Genomic DNA, 22,290 nt, shown 5'->3' with positions numbered 1-22,290 from the left:
CTCTCTCTCTCTCTCTCCCTGTATCTTTCTCACTCTGTATTTCTCTCTCTTGCTCTCTCTCTCTCTCTCCCTGTATCTCTCTCCCTGTATCTTTCTCACTCTGTATTTCTCTCTCTCTCCCTGTATCTCTCTCTTGCTCTCTCTCGCTCTCTCCCTGTATCTTTCTCGCTCTGTATCTCGCTCTCTCCCTGTATCTCTCTCTCTGTATCTCTCTCTCTCCCTGTATCTTTCTCGCTCTGTATCTCTCTCTCTCCCTGTATCTTTCTCGCTCTGTATCTCTCTCTCTCTCCCTGTATCTTTCTCACTCTGTATCTCTCTCTCTCCCTGTATCTCTCTCACTCTGTATCTCTCTCTCCCTGTATCTTTCTCGCTCTGTATCTCTCTCTCTCTCCCTGTATCTCTCTCTTGCTCTCTCTCTCTCTCTCGCTCTGTATCTCTCTCTCTCTCCCTGTATCTCTCTCTTGCTCTCTCTCTCTCTCTCTCCCTGTATCTCTCTCTTGCTCTCTCTCTCTCTCTCCCTGTATCTTTCTCGCTCTGTATCTCTCTCTCTCTCTCTCTGTATCTCTCTCTCTCTCCCTGTATCTCTCTCGTGCTCTCTCTCTCTCTCTCTCCCTGTATCTTTCTCACTCTGTATTTCTCTCTCTCTCTCTCTCTCTGTATCTTTCTCGCTCTTGCTCTCTCTCTCTCCCTGTATCTTTCTCGCTCTGTATCTCTCTCTCTCTCCCTGTATCTTTCTCGCTCTGTATCTCTCTCTCTGTATCTTTCTCGCTCTGTATCTCTCTCTCTCTCTCTGTATCTTTCTCGCTCTGTATCTCTCTCTCTCTCTCTCTGTATCTCTCTCTCTCTCCCTGTATCTCTCTCGTGCTCTCTCTCTCTCTCTCCCTGTATCTTTCTCACTCTGTATTTCTCTCTCTCTCTCTCTCTCTGTATCTTTCTCGCTCTTGCTCTCTCTCTCTCCCTGTATCTTTCTCGCTCTGTATCTCTCTCTCTCTCCCTGTATCTTTCTCGCTCTGTATCTCTCTCTCTCTCTCTGTATCTTTCTCGCTCTGTATCTCTCTCTCTCTCCCTGTATCTTTCTCGCTCTGTATCTCTCTCTCTCTCCCTGTATCTTTCTCGCTCTTGCTCTCTCTCTCTCCCTGTATCTTTCTCGCTCTGTATCTCTCTCTCTCTCCCTGTATCTTTCTCACTCTGTCTCTCTCTCTCTCCCTGTATCTCTCTCGCTCTCCTTGTATCTCTCTCGCTCTGTATCTCTCTCTCTCTCTCCCTGTATCTTTCTCGCTCTGTATCTCTCTCTCTCTCCCTGTATCTCTCTCTTGCTCTCTCTCTCTCTCTCTCTCTCTCTGTATCTCTCTCTCTCTCCCTGTATCTCTCTCTTGCTCTCTCTCTCTCTCTCCCTGTATCTTTCTCACTCTGTATTTCTCTCTCTCTCTCTCTGTATCTCTCTCTCTCTCCCTGTATCTTTCTCACTCTTGCTCTCTCTCTCTCCCTGTATCTCTCTCTCTATATCTCTCTCTCTCTCTCCCTGTATCTCTCTCTCTGTATCTCTCTCTCTCCCTGTATCTCTCTCTCTGTATCTCTCTCTCTCTCCCTGTATCTCTCTCTCTGTATCTCTCTCTCTCCCTGTATCTCTCTCTCTGTATCTCTCTCTCTCTCCCTGTATCTTTCTCGCTCTGTCTCTCTCTCTCTCCCTGTATCTCTCTCTCTGTATCTCTCTCTCTCTCTCCCTGTATCTTTATCACTCTGTATCTCTCTCTCTCCCTGTATCTCTCTCTCTGTATCTCTCTCTCTCCCTGTATCTCTCTCTCTGTATCTCTCTCTCTGTATCTCTCTCTCTCCCTGTATCTTTATCACTCTGTATCTCTCTCTCTCTGTATCTTTCTTTGCTCTGTATCTCTCTCTCTCTCCCTTTATCTTTCTCACTCTGTATTTCTCTCTCTCTCCCTGTATCTTTCTCGCTCTGTCTCTCTCTCTCTGTCTCTCTCTCTCTGTCTGTGTCTCTCTCTGTATCTCTCTCTCTCTCCCTGTATCTTTCTCACTCTGTATCTCTCTCTCTCCCTGTATCTTTCTCACTCTGTATTTCTCTCTCTCTCTCTCCCTGTATCTTTCTCGCTCTGTCTCTCTCTCTCTGTCTGTGTCTCTCTCTGTCTCTCTCTCTCTCTCTCTGTATCTCTCTCACTTCACTTTAGTACATTCTGTGTCATTGTTGATCCTTTATTATTTTACTATTATGATGAGTACTAATACTATACTGTGTAGCAGTGTTGGTAACAGGTAATAAAATCAAATGTTATCAGTCACATATGCCTAATACAACAGCTGTAGACTCCTGTTGATTCCTTTGTGTGTGTGTGTGTGTGTGTGTGTAGGGCTGTGACTGGACAGTGAGTGACCCCATGCCTCTGAGTCCGGCTGCCAACGCTAAGCATGACCCCCCTGATCATCCCCGGCAACCAGCCACTACCAATGGCAACCAGCCAGGTTCCGCCCTTGCCAGGGACGACGGGAGGACTTCCTCCCCAGATCCTCCTGACGACGGCTCTGGAAACAGCATCGTCATCCGTATTGGCATCCCTGACCTGCAGCAGACGGTACACGCAAACACACAAACACACTCACACACACATATGAAAACTCTTACCTAAGAAATTGATTCATAAATTCACAGGTGTGTGAAGAATGTCGCCGGAGGAGATGGCTGCCGTTTTACGGGCTCTTAACCAATTGTGCTGTTGTGTGTGTTTTTTCGCGTTATTTGTAGCCTACTTTGTTTCTGCCACCGTCTCTTATGACGAAAAGAGCTTCTGGATATCAGGACAGCGATTACTCACCTCGTACTGGACAACGATTTTTTTTTAATGAGTTGGACTTGAAGGCTTTATTTCAGACACCCGACAAGGCCTCATCCTCGTCATTCGCAGGAGAAAGAGACAGAGATATCAGGGACGTAGGTTGGGGTGCCTTGTAAGGATTTGATGGCGAGTGGGTAATCTGCCTCTACCTATTAGCCTGGAAGGACAGACGCTAGGAGACAAGAAGCAAGTACAGGGAGTGAACATTTAATAAATAACGGACATGAAACAAAACACGGACAGCATCTGGACGGGAAACAAAACGACATTGATGCTGACTCGGGAAAGAAACTAAGAGATATAGGGGAGGTAATTAATAACATGATGGAGTCCAGGTGAGTCTGATGACGCGCTGATGCGTGTAACGATGGTGACAGATATATGTAATGATAAGCAACCTGGTGACCTTGAGCTCCAGAGAGGGAGAACAGGAGCAGATGTGACAGTACCTCCCCTCTAAGGGCGCCACTCGGCGTCCCACCTGGGCGAGCCCAATGGGCCGGCCGAGGCATGGAAGCCCGACGAGCCAGCTGAGGCATGGAAGCCCGACGAGCCAGCTGAGGCATGGAAGCCCGACGAGCCAGCTGAGGCATGGAAGCCCGACGAGCCAGCTGAGGCATGGAAGCCCGACGAGCCAGCTGAGGCATGGAAGCCCGACGAGCCAGCTGAGGCATGGAAGCCCGACGAGCCAGCTGAGGCATGGAAGCCCGACGAGCCAGCTGAGGCATGGAAGCCCGACGAGACAGCTGAGGCATGGAAGCCCGACGAGCCAGCTGAGGCATGGAAGCCCGACGAGCCAGCTGAGGCATGGAAGCCCGACGAGCCAGCTGAGGCATCCATTGTTTCTTCGGCAGCCGTACCCGGACCCGACAAAAAAACTTCCTGATGCTTCCAACATTGGTGTCAAAACGACATTAATGCTCTACATACTACCTACCCCTACCCCTACCTAACCCTGGTCCACAAACTACCTACCCCTACCTAACCCTGGTCCACATACTACCTACCCCTACCTAACCCTGGTCCACATACTACCTACCCCTACCTAACCCTGGTCCACATACTACCTACCCCTACCTAACCCTGGTCCACATACTACCTACCCCTACCTAACCCTGGTCCACATACTACCTACCCCTACCTAACCCTGGTCCACATACTACCTACCCCTACCTAACCCTGGTCCACATACTACCTACCCCTACCTAACCCTGGTCCACATACTACCTACCCCTACCTAACCCTGGTCCACATACTACCTACCCCTACCTAACCCTGGTCCACATACTACCTACCCCACCTAACCCTGGCCCACATACTACCTACCCCTACCTAACCCTGGTCCACATACTACCTACCCCACCTAACCCTGATCCACATACTACCTACCCTACCTAACCCTGGTCCACATACTACCTACCCCTACCTAACCCTGGTCCACATACTACCTACCCCTACCTAACCCTGGTCCACATACTACCTACCCCTACCCCTACCTAACCCTGGTCCACATACTACCTACCCCTACCTAACCCTGGTCCACATACTACCTACCCCTACCTAACCTAACCCTGGTCCACATACTACCTACCCCTACCCCTACCTAACCCTGGTCCACATACTACCTACCCCTACCTAACCCTGGTCCACATACTACCTACCCCTACCTAACCTAACCCTGGTCCACATACTACCTACCCCTACCTAACCCTGGTCCACATACTACCTACCCCTACCTAACCCTGGTCCACATACTACCTACCCCTACCTAACCCTGGTCCACATACTACCTACCCCTACCCCTACCCCTACCTAACCCTGGTCCACATACTACCTACCCCTACCTAACCCTGGTCCACATACTACCTACCCCTACCTAACCTAACCCTGGTCCACATACTACCTACCCCTACACCTACCTAACCCTGGTCCACATACTACCTACCCCTACACCTACCTAACCCTGGTCCACATACTACCTACCCCTACCTACCCCTGGTCCACATACTACCTACCCCTACCTAACCCTAATTCGGGAAAGAAACTGAGGAAGTGACAGTCAGCCCCCAATTGTGCAAGTTCTCCCACTTAAAAAGATGAGAGAGGCCTGTAATTTTCATCATAGGTAAACTATGACAGACAAAATGAGAAGAAAAAATCCAGAAAATCACATTGTACGATTTGTTATGAATTTATTTGCAAATTATGGTGAAAAATAAGTTTTTGGTCAATAACAAAAGTTTTTCTCAATACTTTGTTATATACCCTTTGTTGGCAATGACAGAGGTCACCCAAAATAGGTAGGTTTTCACTCAAAATCTCACGATACATGGCCCCATTCATTCTTTCCTTTACACGGATCAGTCGTCCTGGTCCCTTTGCAGAAAAACAGCCCCAAAGCATGATGTTTCCACCCCCATGCTTCACAGAAGGTATGGTGTTCTTTGGATATAACTCAGCATTATTTGTCCTCCAAACACGACGAGTTTAATTTTTACCAAAAAGTTATATTTTGGTTTCATCTGACCATATGACATTCTCCCAATCTTCTTCTGGATCATCCAAATGCTCTCTAGCAAACTTCAGACGGGCCTGGACATGTACTGGCTTAAGCAGGGGGACACGTCTGGCACTGCAGGATTTGAGTCCCTGGCGGTGTAGTGTGTTACTGATGGTAGGATTTGTTACTTTGGTCCCAGCTCTCTGCAGGTCATTCAATAGGTCCCTCCGTGTGGTTCTGGGATTTTTGCTCATCGTTCTTGTGATCATTTTGACCCCACGGAGTGAGATCTTGCGTTGGAGCCTCAGATCGAGGGAGATTATCAGTGGTCTTGTATGTCTTCCATTTCCTAATAATTGCTCCCACAGTTGATTTCTTCAAACCAAGCTGCTTACCTATTGCAGATTCAGTCTTCCCAGCCTGGTGCAGGTCTACAATTTTGTTTCTGGTGTCTTTGACAGCTCTTTGGTCTTGGCCATAGTGGAGTTTGGAGTGTGACTGTTTGAGGTTGTGGACATGTGTCTTTTATACTGATAACAAGTTCAAACAGGTGCCATTAATACAGGTAACGAGTGGAGGACAGAGGAGCCTCTTAAAGAATAAGTTACAGGCCTGTGAGAGCCAGAAATCTTGCTTGTTTGTACGTGACCAAATACTTATTTTCCACCATAATTTGCAAATAAATTCATAAAAAATCCTACAATGTGATTTTCTGGATTTTTTTTCTCATTTTGTCTGTCATAGTTGAAGTGTACCTATCTCTATAGGCCTCTCTCATCTTTTTAAGTAGGAGAACTTGCACAATTGGTGGCTTACTAAATACTTTTTGCCCCACTGTATAGGGGGGTTACTTAATAACGTGATGGAGTCCAGTTGAGTCAGATGATGCGTGTAACGATGGTGGCAGGTGTGAGTAATGATAAGTAGCCTGGCGACCTTGAGCGCCAGAGAGGGGTCAGCAGGTGTGACATAGCCAACGTACAATCATTGGATAACAAAATAGATGAGCTACGATCACAAGTATCCTACCAACTGGACATTAACTGTAATATCTTATGTTTCACCGAGTCATGGCTGACATGAATAACATACAGCTGGCTGGGTTTTCGGTGCATCAGCAAGAATAAACAGCTGCCTCCGTTAAGCCTAGACGAGGTAAGATCACGAATATCCTACCAACGGGACATAAAAAACTGTAATATCCTATGCTTCACGGAATCATGGCTGAATAACGACATGGATATTAAGCTAGCGGGATACACGCTGCACCAGCAGGATAGAACAGCCCACACCGGTAAGACGAGGGGGGGCGGACTGTGCATATTTGTAAACAACAGCTGGTGCACCAAATCTAAGGAAGTCTCTAGATTTTGCTCACCTGAAGTAGAATATATTGTGATAAACTGCAGGCCACACTACTTGCCTAGAGAGTTCTCAGCTATATTTTTCGTGGCTGTTTATTTACCACCACAGAGAGATGCTGGCACTAAGACCGCACTCAGTCAGCTGTATAAGGGAATAAGCAAACAGGAAACCACTCACCTACAGGTGGCGCTCATAATGGCCGGAGACTTTAATGCAGGGAAACTTAAATTAGTTCTACCAAATCTCTATCAACATGTTAAATGTGCAACCAGAGGGAAAATAATTCTAGATCACCTGTACTCCACACACAGAGACGCGTACAAAGCTCTCCCTCGCCCTCAATTTGATATATCCGACCACAACTCTATCCTCCTGATTCCTGCTTACAAGCAAAAATTAAAGCAGGAAGCACCAGTGACTCTGTCAATAAGAAGTGGTCAGATGAAGCAGATGCTAAACTACAGGACTGCTTTGCTAGCACAGACTGGACATGTTCCGGGATTCTTCCGATGACATTGAGGAATACACCACATCAGTCACTGGCTTTAGCAATAAGTGCATTGAGGACGTCGTCCCCACAGTGACTGTACGTACATACCCCAACCAGAAGCCATGGATTACAGGCAACATTCGCACTGAGCTAAAGGATAGAGCTGCCGCTTTCAAGGTGCAGGACTCTAACCCGGAAGCTTACAAGAAATCCCGCCATGCCCTGCGAGGAACCATCAAACAGGCAAAGCGTCAATACAGGGCTAAGGTTGAATCATACCACACTGGCTCCGACACTCGTCGAAAGTGGCAGGGCTTGCAAACTATTACAGACTACAAAGGGAAGCACAGCCGCATGCTTCCCAGTGACATGAGCCTACCAGACGAGCTAAATTACTTCTATGTTCGCTTTGAGGCAAGCAACACTGAAGCATGCATGAGAGCATCAGCTGTACCGGATGACTGATTGATCATGCTCTCCTTGGCCGATGTGAGTAAGACCTTTAAACAGATCAACATTCACCAAGACGCAGGGCCAGACGGATTACCAGGACGTGTGTTCCGAGCATGCGCTGACCAACTGGCAAGTGTCTTCACTGACATTTTCAACCTCTCCTTGAACGAGTCTGTAACACCAACATGTTTCAAGCTGACCACCATAGTCCCTGTGCCCATGAACACTAAGATAACCTGCCTAAATGACTACTCACGTCTGTAGCCATGAAGTGCTTTGAAAGGCTGGTCATGGCTCACATCAACAGCATCCTCGGAGACACCCTAGACCCACTCCAATTTGTGTAACGCCCAAACAGATCCACAGATGATGCAATCTCTATTGCTCTCCACACTGCCCTTTCACACCTGAACAAAAGGAACACCTATGTGAGAATGCTATACATTGACTACAGCTCAGCATTCAACACCATAGTGCCCTCAAAGCTCATCGTTAAAACAAGAACCCGGGGACTAAACACCTCCCTCTGCAACTGGATCCTGGACTTCCTGACGGGCTAACCCCAGGTGGTAAGGGTAGGTAATAACACATCCGCCACGCTAATGCTCAAAACGGGGGCCCCTCAGGGGTGCGTGTTCAGTCCCCTCCTTTACACTCATGACTGCATGGCCAGGTATGACTCCAACACCATCATTAAGTTTGCCGACGATACAATGGGTAGGGATGATCACCGACAACGACGAGACTGCCTATAGGGAGGAGGTCAGAGACCTGGCCATGTTGTGCCAGGACAACAACCTCTCTCTCAACGTGATCAAGACAAAGGAGATGATTGTGGACAACAGAAAAAGGAGGACTGAGCACGCCCCCATTCTCATCAACGGGGCTGTAGTGGATTAGGTTGAGAGCTTCAAGTTCCTTGATGTCCACATCACCAACAAACGATCATGGTCCAAACACACCAAGACAGTCGTGAAGAGTGCACAACAAAGCCTGTTCCCCCACAGGAGACTGAAAAAGTTTGGCATTGGTCATCAGATCCTCAAAAGGTTCTACAGCTGCACCATCGAGAGCATCCTGACTGTTTTTTATTTTATTTTTACTTATCTATTTTCTACTTAACGCTTAATTTTCTTAAATCTGCATTGTTGGTTAAGGGCTTGTAAGTAAGCATTTCACTGTAAGGTCTACACCTGTTGTATTGGGCGCATGTGGCAAATAACATTTTATTTGTGTGTGTAGAAGTGTCTGCGGTTGGATCCCGAGGCAGCAGTGTGGAGCAGTAAGCAGCGTGTGTTAGTGACTCTAACACAGAGTCTGACTGATGTTCTGAACTACGGTCTGTTTCAACCGGCCTTCAACGGACGAGCTGGGAAGTTCCTAGACGAGGAACGACTGCTGAAAGACTACCCTCTACCCCCCATCACCCCTATTCCCTACCTAGAGGTACCCTCTACCCCCCATCACCCTTATTCCCTATCTAGAGGTACCCTCTACCCCCCATCACCCCTATTCCCTATCTAGAGGTACCCTCTACCCCCCATCACCCCTATTCCCTATCTAGAGGTACCCTCTACCCCATCACTCCTATTCCCTATCTAGAGGTACCCTCTACCCCATCACCCCAATTCCCTATCTAGAGGTACCCTCTACCCCATCACCCCTATTCCCTATCTAGAGGTACCCTCTACCCCATCACCCCTATTCCCTGCCTAGAGGTACCCTCTACCCCATCACCCCTATTCCCTATCTAGAGCTACCCTCTACACACTACGCCCTATACCATACCTACACCCTAAAACCTAGACACCACTACCTACACCACTACCTATACCTACACCCTAGACACCACTACCTACACCACTACCTATACCATACATTCAACCTAAATGCTGAAACTAAAACTGTTTTAACTCATAGGGCTGTGTGTGTGTGTGTGTGTGTGTGTGTGTGTGTGTGTGTGTGTGTGTGTGTGTGTGTGTGTGTGTGATTGTAGTTTCGCTATAAGAGGCGTGTTTACACTCAGAGCTATGTGGACGACAAGCAGCTAGCAAAGCTCCATACCAAGGTAAGACCACACACACACACACACACACACACACACACACACACAGACACACACACAGATACAGACATGCATACGCGCACACGCACACACACACACACACACACACACACACACACACACACACACACACACACACACACACACACACACTAACGTGCCAGCCCTACTCTCGCTGTCCCTTTCTCTGTCTCTCAGGCCAACCTTAAGAAGTTCATGGAGTATGTTTATCAGCTCAGCGTTGACAAAGTCTCCAGGTTCTTGGAGAAAGGCCTTGATCCTAATTTTCATGATGCAGACACAGGAGGTGAGGAAACACACACACACACACACACACACACACACACACACACACACACACACACACACACACACACACACACACACACACACACACTCAGTGTCTGAAAGTGAGTGATATCTATCCCTCACGACTAAGCCTCAGTATTTTTCAATCTGAATGTGTGTGTTTATAGAATGCCCCCTGACCCTGGCGGTTCAGCTAGAGGGCAGTTCAGAGCTGATTAAAGTTCTGAGGAGTGGAGGAGCTCACCTGGACTTCAGGACTAGAGACGGAATCACAGCGCTGCACAGAGCTGTTCTCTCTAGGAACCACACAGCACTCACAGTGAGTACGCACACACACACACACATGCATACACACCCCTGTGTGTTTCTGTTTTAAGCATAATGTGTGTGTGTTGCAGACTGTGTTGGACCTGGGTGCGTCTCCAGACTATAGGGACAGTCGTGGGTTAACTCCGTTGTACCACTGTGCCATGGTGGGGGGAGACCCGTACTGCTGTGAACTGCTGCTGCATGAACATGCTGTCATAGGCAGCACCGACGAGAATGGCTGGCAGGAGATCCACCAGGTAAAACACACACAGACACACCAAGGTTATTATAGTTGTGTGTTTTTAGATGTCTTTTTTGTTCTAGAAATTCAGATTTTAATTTGTTTGTTTTCAGATCCACTTGACCAGTTTGTAATTAGTTTGTTTTTCTGAAAACTAAGTAAACATTTTCTATTTACTTTTTCTAATATTTTGTTGAATTAGGAATATTTACCTTTCTCTGGTCATAGGAGTAACAACATGAATTATGAATACTGTCCTTTCTCTGGTCATAGGAGTAACAACATGAATTATGAATACTGTCCTTTCTCTGGTCATAGGAGTAACAACATGAATTAGGAATATTTACCTTTCTCTGGTCATAGGAGTAACAACATGAATTAGGAATATTTACCTTTCTCTGGTCATAGGATTAACAACATGAATTAGGAATATTGTCCTTTCTCTGGTCATAGGAGTAACAACATCTTACGTGTTTTAAGTCATGTCTCTGCCATTATGACTGCAAGCCGAGACAAGTGTTCTTGAATCAGAAAAGTCTGTTGACCACTGCTCTACACTATACAGTACGTTGCTTTTTTGTCACAGAAACAGAAATGAGGTAAGATGGCGCCGACAGAGAGGGCTGCCTCGCTTCTAGTCCTTAGGAAACTTAGCAGTATTTTGTGTTTTTAATGTATTGGATATCAGAGCGACGTCAAATTACTAGAACTACGACCAGGAATACGACCAGAAATATGACTTTCCCGAAGCGGATCCTTTGTCCGAACCATCCAGGGCATTTGAACTGATTCCGAAGGCCAACCCAAAACAACGCTGCCAGAGAAGAGGTAGACGAAGCGGTCTTCTGAGGCGCGTACACCACCCACCGCTTCAGAGTATATTACTCGCTAATGTCCAGTCTCTAGATAACAAGGTAGACGAAATTAGGGCAAAGGTTGTTTTCCAGAGAGACATCAGGGATTGTAACATACTCTGTTTCACGGACACATGGCTCTCTGGGTATATGCTGTTGGAGTCTTTCCAGGAAGAAGAAGGGCAGGGGTGTATGTTTCATAATTAACAACTCATGGTGTAATTGTAACAACATACAGGAACTCCTTTTGTTCACCTGACCTAGAATTCCTCACATTCAAATGCTGACCGTATTATCTCCCAAGGGAATTCTCCTCGGACGGCATCCCCAGCCGCGTCCTCAGAGCATGCACAGACCAGCTGGTTTCTGTAGCAAATATTAAGTTCTGCTTTTCTGATGTATCAAATACTTATGTCATGCAATAAAATGCAAATTAATGACTTAAAAATCATACAATGTGATTTTCTGGATTATTGTTTTAGATTCCGTCTCTCACAGTTGAAGTGTACCTATGATACAAATTACAGACCTCTACATGCTTTGTAAGTAGGAAAAGCTGCAAAATCGGCAGTGTATCAAATACTTGTTCTCCCCACTGTATATCCCCCTCAAGCCGATACCACGATGGCCCTCAAGGAACTTCACTGGACTTTATGCAAACTGGCAACCATATATCCTGAGCTGCATTTATTGTAGCTGGGGATTTTAAGGCTACCTAAATTCTACCAGCATATTGACTGTAGCACTCAAGCTGGAAAATACACAGATCACTGCTACTCTAACTTCCCAGATGCATACAAGCCCCCCCTCCCACTCTCCGTTCGGCAAATCTGACCACAACTCCATTTTGCTCCTCCCTTCCTATAGGCAGAAACTCAAACAGGATGTACCCGTGCTAAGGACTATTCAACACTGGTCTGACCAATCAGAAAACCACTCTTCAAGATTGTTTTTATCACACGGACTGGGACATGTTTCGGGTAGCCTCAGAGAATAATATTGACGTATACGCTGATTCGGTGAGTGAGTTTATAAGGAAGTGTATACGAGAAGATGTACCTACCATGACTATTAAAACCTACCCTAACCAAAAACCGTGGATAGATGGCGACATTTGCGCGAACCTCAAAGTTTAACAATGGGAAGGTGACTGGGAATATGGCTGAATACAAACAGTGTAGTTATTCCCTCTACAAGGCTATCAAACAAGTGACATTTCAGTATAGAGACAATGTGGAGTCGCAATGCAATGGTCCAGACACGAGACGTATGTGGCAGGGTCTACAGACAATCACAGATTACAAAAAGAAAACCAGCCACGTCACGGACACCGACGTCTTGCTTCCAGACAAACTAAACACCTTTGCACGCGTTGAGAATAATACAGTGCCACCGACGTGGCCCACTACAAGGACTATGGGCTCTCCTCCTCCGTGGCCAACGTGATTATTAAGACATTTAAATGTGTTAACCTTCCAAATCTGCTGACCTAGATGGCATCCCCAGCCGCGTCCTCAGAGCATGCGTAGACCAGCTGGCTGGTGCGCTTACGGACATATTTAATCGCTCCCTATCCCAGTCTGCTGTCCCCACATGCTTCAAGATGGCCACCATTGTTCCTGTACCCAAGAATGCAAAGGTAATTGAACTAAATTACTTTCGCCCTGTAGCACTCACCTCTGTCATCATAAAGTGCTTTGAGAGACTAGTCAAGGATCACCTCCACCTTACCTGTCACCCTAGACCCACTTCAAATTGCTTACCGCCCCAACAGGTCCACAGACGATGCAATCACCATCACACTGCACACTGCCCTATCCCACCTGGACAAGAGGAATACCTATGTAAGAATACTGTTCATTGACTATAGCTCAGCATTCAACACCATAGTACCCTCCAAGCTCATCATTAAGTTTGAGGCCCTAGGTCTCTGGTTCGCCGCTGTGTGCAATTCGGTCCTGGACTTCCTGACGGGCCGCCCCCAGGTGGTGAAGGTAGGAAACAACATCTCAACTCTGGGGCCCCACAAGGGTGTGTTCTCAGCCCTCTCCTGTACTCCCTGTTCACCCATGACTGCGTGGCCATGCACACCTCCTACTCGATCATCAAGTTTACAGACGACACAACAGTAGTGGGCTTGATTACCAACAGCGACGACACAGCCTACAGGGAGGAGGTGAGGGCACTCCGAATGTGGTGTCAGGAAAACAACCTCTCAGTCAACGTCAACAAAACAAAGGAGATGATCGTGGACTTCAGGAAACAGCAGAAGGAGCACCCCCCTATCCACAGTGCCTTTTCAACCTCAGAAGGCTGAAGATATTTGGCTTGTCACCTAAAATACTCACAAACTTTTACAGATGCACATATGAGAGCATCCTGTCGGGCTGTACATACAGACTTGACATCACTGGCCACTTTAACAAATGGATCATGTTTACATATTTTGCATTACTCATCTCAAATCTAAAAACGGTATTTTATACCATCTATTGGATCTTGTCTATGCCGCCCTGTCGTTATTTATATACATTTATATGTATATATTCTTATTCCATTCCTTTACTTAGATTTGTGTGTATTAGGTTGTAGTTGTGGAATTGTTAGATTAGATGTTGCTGCACTGTCGGAACTAGAAGCACAAGCATTTCTCTACATTCACATTAACATCTGTTAACCATGTGGTGTATGTGACCATTAACATCTGTTATCCATGCGGTGTATGTGACCATTAACATCTGTTAACCATGTGACCATTAACATCTGTTATCCATGTGACCATTAACATCTAATTTGTTTTGGAACTATTAGACTTTTATCATTCAGGAAATGTGGAAGTGATTTCTTGGTGACTCCACCTTCTCCTCTCCTGAGCCAGTTAGGGTTAGGGTTAGCCTAAGGGTTAGGATTAGGGTTAGCCTAAGGGTTAGGGTTAGAGTTAGCCTAAGGGTTAGGGTTAGCCTAAGGGTTAGGGTTAGGGTTAGCCTAACCCTTGGTGACTCGACCTTCTCCTCTCCCGAGCCAGTTGTGGAGTTGCAGCGATGAGACAAGATTGTAATTACCAGAAATTGGGGAGAAACAGTGACAAAATAAATAAATGAATTAAAATTGGCATATAGACTTCTTTGGTCGACCATGGTGAGGCCTGTTCTGAGTGGAACCTGTCCAGTTAAACCGCTGTATGGTCTTGGCCACCGTGCTGCAGCTCAGTTTCAGGGTCTTGGCAATCTTCTTATATCCCAGGCCATCTTTATGTAGAGCAACAATTCTTTTTTTCAGATCCTCAGAGAGTTCTTTGCCATGGGGTGCCATGTTGAACTTCCAGTGAACAGTCAGTATGAGGGAGTGTGAGAGCGATGACACCAAATTTAACACACCTGCGCCCCATTCACACCTGAGACCTTGTAACACTAACGAGTCACATGACACCGGTGAGGGAAAATGGCTAATTGGGCCCAATTTGGACATTTTCACTGTGTACTCACTTTGTTGCCAGCGGTTTAGACATTAATGGCTGTGTGTTGAGTTATTTTGAGGGGACAGCAAATTTACACTGTTATACAAGCTGTACACTCCCTACTTTACATTGTAGCAAAGTGTCATTTCTTCAGTGTTGTCACATGAAAAGATATACTCAAATATTTACAAAAATGTGAGGGGTGTACTCACTTTTGTGATATACTGTATATGTGATTCTGCACGGGTGCCCTTCACACTGCTACAACGTGGTATCTATATGTGTATCTACACGGTGCCCTTCACACTGCTACAACGTGGTATCTATATGTGATTCTTCACACTGCTACAACGTGGTATCTATATGTGATTCTTCACACTGCTACAACGTGGTATCTATATGTGATTCTTCACACTGCTACAACGTGGTATCTATATGTGATTCTTCACACTGCTACAACGTGGTATCTATATGTGATTCTTCACACTGCTACAATGTGGTATCTATATGTGATTCTGCACGGGTGCCCTTCACACTGCTACAACGTGGTATCTGTATGTGTATCTACACGGTGCCCTTCACACTGCTACAATGTGGTATCTATATGTGATTCTTCACACTGCTACAACGTGGTATCTGTATGTGTATCTACACGGTGCCCTTCACACTGCCACAACGTGGTATCTATATGTGATTCTTCATACTGCCACAACGTGGTATCTGTATGTGATTCTTCACACTGCTACAACGTGGTATCTGTATGTGTATCTACACGGTGCCCTTCACACTGCTACAACGTGGTATCTATATGTGATTCTTCACACTGCTACAACGTGGTATCTGTATGGGTATCTACACGGTGCCCTTCACACTGCCACAACGTGGTATCTATATGTGATTCTTCACACTGCTACAACGTGGTATCTGTATGTGTATCTACACGGTGCCCTTCACACTGCTACAACGTGGTATCTATATGTGTATCTACACGGTGCCCTTCACACTGCTACAACGTGGTATCTGTATGTGTATCTACACGGTGCCCTTCACACCGCTACAACGTGGTATCTGTATGTGTATCTGCACGGTGCCCTTCACACTGCTACAACGTGGTATCTGTATGTGTATCTACACGGTGCCCTTCACACTGCTACAACGTGGTATCTATATGTGATTCTTCACACTGCCACAACGTGGTATCTATATGTGTATCTGCACGGTGCCCTTCACACTGCCACAACGTGGTATCTATATGTGATTCTTCACACTGGCACAACGTGGTATCTATATGTGATTCTGCACGGTGCCCTTCACACTGCCACAACGTGGTATCTATATGTGTATCTGCACGGTGCCCTTTACACTGCCACAATGTGGTATCTATATGTGATTCTTCACACTGCTACAACGTGGTATCTATATGTGATTCTTCACACTGCCACAACGTGGTATCTATATGTGATTCTTCACACTGCCACAACGTGGTATCTATATGTGATTCTTCACACTGCCACAACGTGGTATCTATATGTGATTCTTCACACTGCCACAATGTGGTATCTGTATGTGTATCTGCACGGTGCCCTTCACACTGCCACAACGTGGTATCTATATGTGATTCTTCACACTGCCACAACGTGGTATCTATATGTGATTATTCACACTGCCACAACGTGGTATCTGTAGGTGTATCTGCACGGTGCCCTTCACACTGCCACAACGTGGTATCTATATGTGATTCTTCACACTGCCACAACGTGGTATCTATATGTGATTCTTCACACTGCCACAACGTGGTATCTATATGTGATTCTTCACACTGCCACAACGTGGTATCTATATGTGATTCTTCACACTGCCACAACGTGGTATCTATATGTGTATCTACACGGTGCCTTTCACACTGCCACAACGTGGTATCTATATGTGTATCTGCACGGTGCCCATCACACTGCTACAGCGTGGTATCTATATGTGATTATTCACACTGCTAAAACGTGGTATCTATATGTGTATCTGCACGGTGCCCTTCACACTGCCACAACGTGGTATCTATATGTGATTCTTCACACTGCCACAACGTGGTATCTATATGTGATTCTTCACACTGCCACAACGTGGTATCTATATGTGATTCTTCACACTGCCACAACGTGGTATCTGTATGTGATTCTTCACACTGCCACAACGTGGTATCTATATGTGATTCTTCACACTGCCACAACGTGGTATCTATATGTGATTCTTCACACTGCTACAACGTGGTATCTATATGTGATTCTTCACACTGCTACAACGTGGTATCTATATGTGATTCTTCACACTGCTACAATGTGGTATCTATATGTGTATCTACACGGTGCCCTTCACACTGCCACAACGTGGTATCTATATGTGATTCTTCACACTGCCACAACGTGGTATCTATATGTGATTCTTCACACTGCCACAACGTGGTATCTATATGTGATTCTTCACACTGCTACAACGTGGTATCTATATGTGATTCTTCACACTGCTACAACGTGGTATCTATATGTGATTCTTCACACTGCTACAATGTGGTATCTATATGTGATTCTGCACGGGTGCCCTTCACACTGCTACAACGTGGTATCTGTATGTGTATCTACACGGTGCCCTTCACACTGCTACAATGTGGTATCTATATGTGATTCTTCACACTGCTACAACGTGGTATCTGTATGTGTATCTACACGGTGCCCTTCACACTGCCACAACGTGGTATCTATATGTGATTCTTCATACTGCCACAACGTGGTATCTGTATGTGATTCTTCACACTGCTACAACGTGGTATCTGTATGTGTATCTACACGGTGCCCTTCACACTGCTACAACGTGGTATCTATATGTGTATCTACACGGTGCCCTTCACACTGCTACAACGTGGTATCTGTATGTGTATCTACACGGTGCCCTTCACACCGCTACAACGTGGTATCTGTATGTGTATCTGCACGGTGCCCTTCACACTGCTACAACGTGGTATCTGTATGTGTATCTACACGGTGCCCTTCACACTGCTACAACGTGGTATCTATATGTGATTCTTCACACTGCCACAACGTGGTATCTATATGTTTATTTATTTTATTTTATTTATTTTACCTTTATTTAACCAGGTAGGCAAGTTGAGAACAAGTTCTCATTTACAATTGCGACCTGGCCAAGATAAAGCAAAGCAGTTCGACAGATAAAACGACACAGAGTTACACATGGAGTAAAAACAAACATACAGTCAATAATGCAGTATAAACAAGTCTATATACAATGTGAGCAAATGAGGTGAGAAGGGAGGTAAAGGCAAAAAAAGGCCATGATGGCAAAGTAAATACAATATAGCAAGTAAAATACATGAATGGTAGTTTTGCAATGGAAGAATGTGCAAAGTAGAAATAAAAAAATAATGGGGTGCAAAGGAGCAAAATAAATAAATAAATAAAAATTAAATACAGTTGGGAAAGAGGTAGTTGTTTGGGCTAAATTTTAGGTGGGCTATGTACAGGTGCAGTAATCTGTGAGCTGCTCTGACAGTTGGTGCTTAAAGCTAGTGAGGGAGATAAGTGTTTCCAGTTTCAGAGATTTTTGTAGTTCGTTCCAGTCATTGGCAGCAGAGAACTGGAAGGAGAGGCGGCCAAAGAAAGAATTGGTCTTGGGGGTGACTAGAGAGATATACCTGCTGGAGCGTGTGCTACAGGTGGGAGATGCTATGGTGACCAGCGAGCTGAGATAAGGGGGGACTTTACCTAGCAGGGTCTTGTAGATGACATGGAGCCAGTGGGTTTGGCGACGAGTATGAAGCGAGGGCCAGCCAACGAGAGCGTACAGGTCGCAATGGTGGGTAGTATATGGGGCTTTGGTGATAAAACGGATTGCACTGTGATAGACTGCATCCAATTTGTTGAGTAGGGTATTGGAGGCTATTTTGTAAATGACATCGCCAAAGTCGAGGATTGGTAGGATGGTCAGTTTTACAAGGGTATGTTTGGCAGCATGAGTGAAGGATGCTTTGTTGCGAAATAGGAAGCCAATTCTAGATTTAACTTTGGATTGGAGATGTTTGATATGGGTCTGGAAGGAGAGTTTACAGTCTAACCAGACACCTAAGTATTTGTAGTTGTCCACGTATTCTAAGTCAGAGCCGTCCAGAGTAGTGATGTTGGACAGGCGGGTAGGTGCAGGTAGCGATCGGTTGAAGAGCATGCATTTAGTTTTACTTGTATTTAAGAGCAATTGGAGGCCACGGAAGGAGAGTTGTATGGCATTGAAGCTTGCCTGGAGGGTTGTTAACACAGTGTCCAAAGAAGGGCCGGAAGTATACAGAATGGTGTCGTCTGCGTAGAGGTGGATCAGGGACTCACCAGCAGCAAGAGCGACCTCATTGATGTATACAGAGAAGAGAGTCGGTCCAAGAATTGAACCCTGTGGCACCCCCATAGAGACTGCCAGAGGTCCGGACAGCAGACCCTCCGACTTGACACACTGAACTCTATCAGAGAAGTAGTTGGTGAACCAGGCGAGGCAATCATTTGAGAAACCAAGGCTGTCGAGTCTGCCGATGAGGATATGGTGATTGACAGAGTCGAAAGCCTTGGCCAGATCAATGAATACGGCTGCACAGTAATGTTTCTTATCGATGGCGGTTAAGATATCGTTTAGGACCTTGAGCGTGGCTGAGGTGCACCCATGACCAGCTCTGAAACCAGATTGCATAGCAGAGAAGGTATGGTGAGATTCGAAATGGTCGGTAATCTGTTTGTTGACTTGGCTTTCGAAGACCTTAGAAAGGCACGGTAGGATAGATATAGGTCTGTAGCAGTTTGGGTCAAGAGTGTCCCCCCCTTTGAAGAGGGGGATGACCGCAGCTGCTTTCCAATCTTTGGGAATCTCAGACGACACGAAAGAGAGGTTGAACAGGCTAGTAATAGGGGTGGCAACAATTTCGGCAGATAATTTTAGAAAGAAAGGGTCCAGATTGTCTAGCCCGGCTGATTTGTAGGGGTCCAGATTTTGCAGCTCTTTCAGAACATCAGCTGAATGGATTTGGGAGAAGGAGAAATGGGGAAGGCTTGGGCGAGTTGCTGTTGGGGGTGCAGTGCTGTTGTCCGGGGTAGGAGTAGCCAGGTGGAAAGCATGGCCAGCCGTAGAAAAATGCTTATTGAAATTCTCAATTATGGTGGATTTATCAGTGGTGACAGTGTTTCCTATCTTCAGTGCAGTGGGCAGCTGGGAGGAGGTGTTCTTATTCTCCATGGACTTTACAGTGTCCCAGAACTTTTTTGAGTTAGTGTTGCAGGAAGCAAATTTCTGCTTGAAAAAGCTAGCCTTGGCTTTTCTAACTGCCTGTGTATAATGATTTCTAGCTTCCCTGAACAGCTGCATATCACGGGGGCTGTTCGATGCTAATGCAGAACGCCATAGGATGTTTTTGTGTTGGTTAAGGGCAGTCAGGTCTGGGGAGAACCAAGGGCTATATCTGTTCCTGGTTCTAAATTTCTTGAATGGGGCATGTTTATTTAAGATGGTTAGGAAGGCATTTTTAAAAAATATCCAGGCATCCTCTACTGACGGGATGAGATCAATATCCTTCCAGGATACCCCGGCCAGGTCGATTAGAAAGGCCTGCTCGCAGAAGTGTTTCAGGGAGCGTTTTACAGTGATGAGTGGAGGTCGTTTGACCGCTGACCCATTACGGATGCAGGCAATGAGGCAGTGATCGCTGAGATCTTGGTTGAAGACAGCAGAGGTGTATTTAGAGGGGAAGTTGGTTAGGATGATATCTATGAGGGTGCCCGTGTTTAAGGTTTTGGGGAGGTACCTGGTAGGTTCATTGATTATTTGTGTGAGATTGAGGGCATCAAGTTTAGATTGTAGGATGGCTGGGGTGTTAAGCATGTTCCAGTTTAGGTCGCCTAGCAGCACGAACTCTGAAGATAGATGGGGGGCAATCAGTTCACATATGGTGTCCAGAGCACAGCTGGGGGCAGAGGGTGGTCTATAGCAGGCGGCAACGGTGAGAGACTTGTTTTTAGAGAGGTGGATTTTTTAAAGTAGAAGTTCAAATTGTTTGGGTACAGACCTGGATAGTAGGACAGAACTCTGCAGGCTATCTTTGCAGTAGATTGCAACACCGCCCCCTTTGGCAGTTCTATCTTGTCTGAAAATGTTGTAGTTTGGAATTAAAACTTCAGAATTTTTGGTGGTCTTCCTAAGCCAGGATTCAGACACAGCTAGAACATCCGGGTTGGCAGAGTGTGCTAAAGCAGTGAATAGAACAAACTTAGGGAGGAGGCTTCTAATGTTAACATGCATGAAACCAAGGCTATTACGGTTACAGAAGTCGTCAAAAGAGAGCGCCTGGGGAATAGGAGTGGAGCTAGGCACTGCAGGGCCTGGATTCACCTCTACATCGCCAGAGGAACATAGGAGGAGTAGAATAAGGGTACGGCTAAAAGCTATGAGAATTGGTCGTCTAGAACGTCTGGAACATAGAGTAAAAGGAGGTTTCTGGGGGCGATAAAATAGCATCAAGGTATAATGTACAGACAAATGTATGGCAGGATGTGAATACAGTGGAGGTAAACCTAGGTATTGAGTGATGAAGAGAGAGATATTGTCTCTAGAAACATCGTTGAAACCAGGAGATGTCATTGCATGTGTGGGTGGTGGAACTAATAGGTTGGATAAGGTATAGTGAGCAGGACTAGAGGCTCTACAGTGAAATAAGCCAATAAACACTAACCAGAACAGAAATGGACAAGACATATTGACATTAAGGATAGGCATGCTTAGTCGAGTGATCAAAAGGGTCCGGTGAGTGGAGAGGTTGGTTGGTGATTTAGACAGCTAGCCAGGGCATCGGTAGCAAGCTAGCATAGGATGGAGGTCTGTTAGCCACCCCTTACGTTCCGTCAGTAGATTAGTGGGGTTCCGTGTGGTAGAGGGGATTAATCCAAATCACACAACAACAACAAAAATAAAAACAATAGATATAGTTATAGAGGCCCAAGAAGAAAATATAATAATAATAATTAAAAAAATAATTTAAAAAAAATAATAATAAAAAAATTGTCCGATTGTCTATTCAGATAGCAGCCGGTAAGACAGCTAACGGTTAGCAGGCCGCAGATGGGCGTTCAGGTAACGTCGCGACGGAGGAGCCGGCCGAATAACTCCTTCGGGTAGATAACGTCGGCAGTCCAGTTGTGAAGGCCCGGTGGGGCTCCGCGAAGGCAGTAAAACGGGTCCGGATAGGTGACTGCAGCCCAGGTGTGATTGATGGAACTCAGGAGTGATTGACGGAGCTTGCTAGCTCCGATGGTCACACGGATAGCAGCTAGCTAGCTGTGAGATCCGGGTATGAATGTCCAGGGA

At 46.0% G+C, this 22,290-nt stretch overlaps 1 protein-coding gene across 4 annotated transcripts in view; it reads left to right on the top strand.

Moving 5' to 3' along the window:
* LOC109886819 (SH3 and multiple ankyrin repeat domains protein 3) overlaps nucleotides 1–22,290 on the top strand; it is an 83,660-nt gene that overhangs the window by 5,700 nt on the left and 55,670 nt on the right. For all 4 annotated transcript variants that reach the window (XM_031815371.1, XM_031815370.1, XM_031815369.1 and 1 more), the window contains exons 2-7: nucleotides 2,367–2,588; nucleotides 8,900–9,103; nucleotides 9,654–9,725; nucleotides 9,921–10,029; nucleotides 10,199–10,350; nucleotides 10,430–10,597. In XM_031815371.1, coding sequence (XP_031671231.1) covers nucleotides 2,394–2,588; nucleotides 8,900–9,103; nucleotides 9,654–9,725; nucleotides 9,921–10,029; nucleotides 10,199–10,350; nucleotides 10,430–10,597 — 900 coding nt within the window. In that variant the 5' untranslated portion in view covers nucleotides 2,367–2,393. The remainder of the gene's footprint in view (nucleotides 1–2,366; nucleotides 2,589–8,899; nucleotides 9,104–9,653; nucleotides 9,726–9,920; nucleotides 10,030–10,198; nucleotides 10,351–10,429; nucleotides 10,598–22,290) is intronic.

Source organism: Oncorhynchus kisutch, unplaced genomic scaffold (assembly GCF_002021735.2).
Source record: "Oncorhynchus kisutch isolate 150728-3 unplaced genomic scaffold, Okis_V2 Okis09a-Okis19a_hom, whole genome shotgun sequence".
In the NCBI taxonomy this organism is placed as follows: domain Eukaryota; kingdom Metazoa; phylum Chordata; class Actinopteri; order Salmoniformes; family Salmonidae; genus Oncorhynchus; species Oncorhynchus kisutch.
Note: the sequence above shows the minus strand (reverse complement) of the source record. Positions and strands in the feature narration are given on the sequence as shown.